Genomic DNA, 7927 nt, shown 5'->3' with positions numbered 1-7927 from the left:
CCCCATGTGTGACAGAGTAGAACTGCTCCATAGGGTTTTCTTGGCTGTAATCTTTACAGAAGCAGATCTCCAGGTCTTTCTTCTGTGATGCCACTGGGAGGGTTCAAACTGCTAACCTTTCAGTTAGTAGCTAAGCACAAACTGTTTGCACCGCCCAAGGCCCAGTGCCTCTGAAATGGGGCAGAGTGCTAGGCAGCTCACCCTCTTCCCCTGTGGTCACAGAGCCCCAGAGCTCTGGAAACCCAGAAAGCCAGTGAGAAAATCAACTCAAGAGGTGTTAAAAGGGCTCGCCCACTCTGGCAGCATTTTCTGAGCTCTGAGCTTATTAACAGCAAGGTTTAGGAGCTCAGCTCCCCTTTTACAAGACACCATAGGTAATAAACAGGAATTCCCCAACCTGGGCCTCATGGGGACTGCCCTCCCTCCCAATGATTGTGTCCACACAAGCCAAATGAATCATTGACCAGGAAGTTTGATTACTAAGTATAGTCATTGACCAGGAAGTTTGATAACTACATATAGCTTATCTGACTAATACAAACCCCCTGGTTTTTCACAAATGTGTTTTTGTTTTTTTAAGAAGGCAAGCCCCTCACATCATCTCTTGGCTGTTAAAAGTTTGCTGCCATGTCAAGCAAATGCAAAACATTTCATAATAAAAGTGGCTCTATTTTATGAAGACCCATTATAAATCATATGTTGGGGTAAATTGATGGTCCCTGGGGGCTTTGGTTAGTAGTGCTTGGCTACTAACCAAAAGGTTGGCGGTTCAAACCCACCCAGCTACACCTGGGAAGAAAGGCCTGGTGCTCTGCTTCCGTAAAGATGACAGCCAAGAAAACCCTATGGAGCTCGGTTCTGCTCTGTAACACGTGGGATCACCACGAGTTAGAATCAACTGGATCGCAACCGGTTTGGTTCTGGTTTTGGAGTAAGTTGAGTTTCATCAGATTTTTTTAAATAATTAGCTGCTTTGTGAGGATGACTAAGAATTTGGCAAACCCAAGCATCTACAGATAGAAATTTTAAAGTTTCAGTCTACAACCTGTCCCTAGTCTTTTATGTCCCTAGTCCTTTGCAGTCAGTAAATAGCATAAACAATTTTACTTTGGTCAGGTCCTTCAAGGTCACGTATGGGAGACACAGAACTCACCTTTTGCAAGTAACTGGGCCAAATTGCCGAAGACCAATGGACACTTAATTCTGAGCTTTAAAAAAAATCATGTCATTGAAGCTGAATGTCTTTATTGCCCTCAGAAACAATCTCAAAATCAAGTTGATGCAAATATCATTTTCTGAACCAGAAAAGTTGTTTCCCTTGATTTCATTCTTTTTTAAAATTAATTCATTTAAATTAATTCAGCAACATTCTTAAACTATGGCAAATCGACAAATATCGATTGTCTGTGCAGATCGCTGGCGAACAGCTTGCTGGCTTTAAATCCTCAAGTGTTGTCTGGGTCCGGAACATTGGTCTGTAAGCCCTGCGTCCCTCTTTTCTCTGCACTTGGGCTGGTGGGAGCGTGGTTTCCACATAAGGGTCCTCACATTGTCCTGACATTTTAGAGAAGACGCACAAAACATAGTCCTCCTAGACTACTGGTTCTCAAACTTCAGTGAGCAGAACTTCTCTGGGAGCTTGTTAAAATGCAGATTCCTGGGTCCCATTCCAGAGATCACTTTCATCTGTCTGGCGTGGGGCCTGGGAATCTGCATTATTACCTCTCCACCACTGGCTCTGATGCTGGAGGTCCTCAGCTTTGCAGTTTTAAGGTGACAGATCAGATCCCTGAGACAAATCCTCTCTGGTCCCTTCCCCCAGCCCCATCCCATTAGCCTTTGGGCAGGATATTTCCTCTCTGGGGCCCCCACCAAAATGGCAACATCAAGCTCTTCCTAGAGAGCCTAAATTAGAGGTGATGAAACAATATGGTAGAGATAGAACAGTGACACAATGTGATGTATAATGTAGCCAATGCTACTGAACTGTTAGGTAGAAATTGTGAATGGATGTATATTTGGTTGTGTATATTGCCACCAAAAATAAATATTATTTTAAAAAAAAAAGATCTTCCTGTGGGTGCCCCTAGAGACGAAGGTGACAACTCTGACCCAGCAGCTATTCTGCCAAGTCATCCATATGATGGTGCTGGCCCAAGGGGGGCGGAACCCCTTCCCCACTCGCCTCTCCTGGGATCACCTAGGACCTTTCAGGAGTGAGGCCCAGCCCCACCTCCCTCACTGTTATTGGTCCATCCTTTTCTAACAGATGCCAGAAGCTCCAACCGCAGTTAATCTATATTGGGGTTCCTGCTCACCGGGTCCACCTTCTTCATACCCCTGCAACCCTCGTTGAGAACGCCAGTGTTTGACATCCAGCTGTCTCCATGGCAACCGACAGGGTGTCACAGACACAGGATTATGACTTCACTGGCGTGGGGATTCCAGAGAAGAGGGTGGGGGCGGCAATCCCCTGAGCCCCTTAGCCACCCCAAACTGGGGGGAGGGGGACTCTTCCTTTCCGCTCCGGCCTCAGACCACCAGCTCGATCTCTCTCGCTCTGCTGCCACACTGAGGATGGGGAAGGGGGGCATATCTTTACAGGGCCCTCCAACTCTTACGGGGGGTGGGGGTGGCGGGCTCCCAAACCTCAGCACGCTTAACCCGGAGCGTCCGAAATCAATCACGCGCGGGCGGCGCGGGGCGGGCCGGGCCGGAGTGGGTGGGGGGGCGACGGGGGCGGGGAGGGGGCGGGCCCCGCGAGGGGCGTAAGTCCCACCTCCTGAGGCGGTGCCTGTCGCGGGGAGTGTCAGGAAGAGGAAGAGAGCGGCCAGAGGCTGTGCGCGGCGCGCGGCGCGCGGCGAGCAGGGGCCGGGCCGAGGGAGCGCAGCGCGGGCAACCATGGCCACGGACGAGCTGGCCACAAAGCTGAGCCGGCGGCTGCAACTGGAGGACGAGGGCGGCAGCGAGGCAGCGGAGCAGCCTGGCCTGAACGGGGCAGCGGCGGCGGCAGGGGCGCCCGACGAGGCGGCCGAGGCGCTGGGCAGCGCGGACTGCGAGCTGAGCGCCAAGCTGCTGCGGCGCGCCGACCTCAACCAGGGCATTGGCGAGCCCCAGTCGCCCAGCCGCCGCGTCTTCAACCCCTACACCGAGTTCAAGGAGTTCTCCAGGAAGCAGATCAAGGACATGGAGAAGATGTTCAAGCAGTGAGTGCCCGCGCCACCCGGCCTTCCCACCCACCCCGCCACCCAGCCTCGGGCCGCGAACCCCGATCCCTCACCATCCCGGGCTTCTGCTCCCACACCGTCACGCCAGGGTTGGGGACCTCGTGGCCCTTTCCACATTATCACGAGGCTGAGTGATCCGCCACTCCACCACGCGTATGGGTTTGGGGACCCCTGGCCCCTGGCCCCTGGCACGCGACCACCCCCTCATAGTGACGCTGTTCCCCGGGACACCATACGCGCCCCCACGAAGTTGGGGCACTCCGCAGCCCCTTCCGGATAATCACGAACCCCGGCTAGCCCCACCACCACCACCACCACATACATGGGCCTGGGGACCCCAGGTCTCTGGCCTGGGGCCACCACCCCCACCCCGTTAGTGATGTTTCCCCCACGAACCCCACCGGCGCATACCAGGATTGAGGAGCCTTCCCCTCTCCAGCTACTCTGGTTCCCCGTTCCCCAACCCCAACACAAGCTGGTCAGACACCCCACCCCCACCCCCAAGAGCCTCTCAAGAGTGGCCATTCCCTGCCCCCCAGGCCATACTCATTCCTCTCATTGGAATCCTCTCATTTGCTCTGCTTACCTCAGATTCCCCCAAAAGGGACTCTTAAGCCTCTTCCACCCTTACCCCCACCCTTCCTGTTAACCAAGACCCGGATCCTTGTCCCTTAAGGGATCCCGCTAGGGAAAGACCCCTTATTTCCTGTCCCCCACCCTGCAGGTATGTACACACCCCCACCCCACAATCATCTCTTCAGGGCAGTCCCTTCTGGGATTAGAGCCCCTCCCTCCAAACACTGCCTCTCCCTCCCATCTTGCCCCTACTCCACTATCCAACAGCTTTGCAGTCCCTGCTCCCTGTTTTCTGTCAGAAGGCTTCCTGTTCTGTGCCTCTCCTCTCTCCACTGTGTGTCCCTTTACCCTCAAAGGAGCCCTGAGCCCCGCCCCCCAACACTTCAGTCAGAAAGAAGGGCCTCTTCCAATGCAACTTGCCCTGTTGCTCTCACCCCTACCTTTATTCCACAGAATTCCACACTGCAGCCCTCTCTGGGTGAGACGGGCATCTCCCAGACCTGTGTGCTCCGCCCCCCAAACTTCTATCTCTGTGGAGGAGCCTAGAGAGAAAGGACTCCAGTTCCCCATCTGGTTCATCACTGGGGTCCCCCACCCCACCCCATAGGGGCTGAGATGGTCAGCCACACCCTCCCCCAGCCATGTTTGTGCCCAAGGGTGGAGAAGGTGCCCAGTCCCCCCCACCACATACACACACACATATACACACTTTGCTACCCTTCCCTACCTCCTACTGCCCACGTCCCTGTCTCTGGCTGTGGAGGGGGAACAGCCCAGAGGCTGCTGGTCTGGAGTGGATCCAGAGAAGTAGAAGCATCCTGAGGCCGCGTCTTGGGTGGGGGAGTCAGGAGGTCTGGCCTACCCCAGACAGGCAGCCCACCGAAGGCCAGGGGAGGGGTGCTGACAAAGCTGGCTCCACCTTGAGCTGGGCAAGAGGTTGGGGACAGGTAGAGACTGTCACCACAGCCACACACAGCAGTCAGTGCCCAGACATCATGCAGGAAGCCCAGGAAGGGGATGTTTTGCAAGCCCAGAGCTTGAGAAAGCCCTTTCCCACTTCTCACCACTTGCTGCAGCTACAGCTTCTGCATTTGGCCCCGCTCAGAGGAAGAGGTTTTCAGTTCCCAGCCCCGGGCTAGTGGCTGGGAGCCTTATACATTTCTACCAGTCAGCCTGGAGGGGAACCAAGCCTGGAGGGAAACCAAGTCCTTGACCACCCTCTGAGCCTGTGGGTGAAAGTCACAGGGCTCCAAGGAGCCTGCTTTTTGACTCCAGGGCCTGGGTTGAAAGTCCTTCTGAAGTTTCTTGCAGTCCAAAACTGGCACAGCCAGGAGAGCAGGAGTCCCAAGATTCCTGGAGGAATAGACCCAGGGCCTCTGGAGCACAGGGCTGGGTGTGGCTTCACTGGCTGTAACTTCCTTGTAGAGCATGGCCCCCAGGGGGAGTTCAAGGGAAATTAACTCAAACTCGACAATATAGTATAGGCAGTCCCCAGTTACGAACAAGTTCTGTTCCTAAATCTGTCTTTAAGTCTAGTTTGTAGCTAAATCAGAACAGTTAGATACAGTTTGTATCTAATGTCAGTTAGTCAAATGTTTGTCTTAGTATTTAGTATATATGTACCTTTCTATGCATGAAAGACATTAAAGGAACACTTCCAGGTACACTGAAACATCTTTAACAATAATACAGTGATAATAATATTTTGAGGCACATTGCAAAGTAGCATCCGTTTGTTATTATAAACCATTGACTGTATCTCCCATTTTTAATAGGCTCTACGGGGGTTGGTTCATAAGTATATGTTGTACTGTACGCAGGTTGGATGTTCGTAACCTGGGGACTGCCTGTATTAATAGTACTGCGAGGCATTTGGTATCTCATCTAATCCTCCCAGCGACCCCATGATGTGGAACTACGTATTACCGTCACCGTTGTGCAGATGGGGAGTCTGAGGCACAGAAAAGTTCAGTAACTTGCCAAGGCCACACAGCTAGAAAATGATGGAGCCAGGATTTGAACCCACGGCTGTGACTCCAAAACCCATTCTCTTCTCTTCTATAACCTCTCTGGGTTTCCCGTCACAAACGTCTACTTCGTTGTAGGGACAACACCCCTCCAATACTCCTCTCGTGTTCCTGGCTAATTTTCCACCTTGTGACCCCACTGCCAACCCCAGTTCCTTCTTTCCCCCAGGGCCCTCCTTCTCTTGGGCTTCTCCAGCATCCCAACCCCCTAAACAAAAGATGGAGCTGTTGGGAAGAACCCAGACACCCCAAATGAGGAGGGTCTTAGGAGGCAGCAGTTTGGTTGGAGGGGAAGCACGAGGCTAAGGCAGTGGTCTTAAAGCAGCATTTGCAAAGCCAGCTCACTTTTTAGAGGCTATTTTTAGAGTTACCTTGATGGAGGGGGGAGTGTACTTTGATGGTTTTTGGTGTTATGGGGGAGGTGCTTTGATGGGGACTGGAGGGAGCTGAGCCCCTCCAAGCCACATCTTGGCACCACCACTGTTTCCTGGGGCGCTGGGAGAGGTGAGGGAATAGAAAGGGGCCAGGGTGCTGGACCTCTAGGAAGGAAGTGTTGCTGGCCCACTGGGGCCCTGGTGAGTGAGGCTGGAGAGCTGCAGATTTTGTATTCAAGGAAACAAGGCTCCGCTGTGCCAGCCGAGCCCAACCCAGCTCATGAACAGCCAGCAGACGGGCTCTCCTGGAGGACAAAACCCCCGTTCTGCTTCTGCTATCCAAGTGGGGTTGCAACCTCCTGGGTCCAAGCAGGGCCTGGGGATTGCAGCCAGGGCTTCAGAGCCAGGCTCTGCTGAGAGATTCCCCCCCATCCCCAGCTCCCTGGCAGGGAGGAGAGAAGCCTGGCCCTCCCAGGAAGCCACCCGCCAGAGATAGGGCAGGTCAGAGGGAGGCCGGGAGCTAGGAAGCCTGGGCTTCCTTCCGTCTTGGCTTTGCCATGGAATTGCCTAGTGATAGCAGTAGGCCGCTTGCCCTCCCTAACCAGTTGTTGAGTCCATTCCGACTCATGGCAGCCCCATGTGTGTCAGAGTAGAAATGGGCTATATAGGGTTTTCAGTGGCTGATTTTTCAGAAGTTGATTGTCGGGACCTTCTTCCGAGGCATCTTTGGGTGGACTCAAACCTCGCATGTTAACTGTTTGTACCACACAGGGTCTCTGTAAAATGACAGCCAGATCTGGTGATTGCCAAGGGCCCTTCAGCTTTGACATCTTATTTCTGAGGGGTCCTGAGCCCTTCTGGACAGCAAAACTGTCTTCCAGAGTCTTCTGATTCACCCACTCAGCATCATTCAGTAGATCTTTCCTGAGCACAGGGATACAGGGCACCCAAGACAGACAAGCTCTCCGCTATCATTGAACTCATGCTTACAGCCATGCAGTTTCCAGCTGGGGGAGACCTTGAGGGTTGACTCTAAGACCTCTCCCCGTTTTACAGAAGAGGTAACTGAGGCCCAGAAAGATGTCGTGACTCATTCAAAATCATAGGGAGGTTTTCAATGACCAAACCAGAACGTCTGTGTCTGTACAATGGGGTTAGTGGTACCTGCTTGTCAAGGTGAGGCTGGGAGGAGATGGCAGGATGCCAGGCACAAAGAGGCGCTGCATCAGTGGTGCCTGAACTCTCGGCTTGGGGCTCCCCTGCTTATGAGGCACTTCTCCTTCTCTCTGTCCATCCGTCCAGGGCTGTCTCTGGAATCTTCCACTTCTAGGCAAGGGGGGGGGGGGGTTGGAATAGACCCAGAGAGCCTTGAGGGAACTCACTTCTGGGCTGGTAGCAGCCTGGGAGGGGCTCTGGAGGGTTTTGTAAGGTGAGACCTGCCATACAGGTAGGCAGCCACGTAATTCTGAACTCGCCGTGGAATCTGAGGAAGATGCCCTAGTTACCTGCTGTCTTAGTCATCTAGTGCTGCTGTAACAGACACACCACAAGTGGATGGTTTTAATGAAGAGAAGTTTATTTCCTCATAGTCAAAGTAGGCTAAAAGTCCAAATTCAGGGCGTCAGCTCCAGGGGAAGGCTTTTTCCTCTCTGTCAGCCGTCTCTTCAGTGTTCCCCCGGACTAGGAGCTTCTCTGCGCAGGGACCCTGGTCCAAAGGACGCGC

At 53.4% G+C, this 7927-nt stretch overlaps 1 protein-coding gene across 1 annotated transcript in view; it reads left to right on the top strand.

The window, feature by feature from the left end:
- The first annotated feature begins 2844 nt into the window (after positions 1-2844).
- The window catches only part of EFHD2 (EF-hand domain family member D2), a 20822-nt gene continuing 15739 nt past the window's right edge, over positions 2845-7927 (top strand). Inside the window, exon 1 of the mRNA XM_004377227.2 lies at positions 2845-3206. Within this exon, the coding sequence (XP_004377284.1) occupies positions 2902-3206 (305 nt within the window). The 5' untranslated portion in view covers positions 2845-2901. The remainder of the gene's footprint in view (positions 3207-7927) is intronic.

Source organism: Trichechus manatus, unplaced genomic scaffold (assembly GCF_000243295.1).
Source record: "Trichechus manatus latirostris isolate Lorelei unplaced genomic scaffold, TriManLat1.0 scaffold00048, whole genome shotgun sequence".
Lineage (NCBI taxonomy): Eukaryota > Metazoa > Chordata > Mammalia > Sirenia > Trichechidae > Trichechus > Trichechus manatus.
This window is presented reverse-complemented; position numbering and strand designations above follow the sequence as displayed.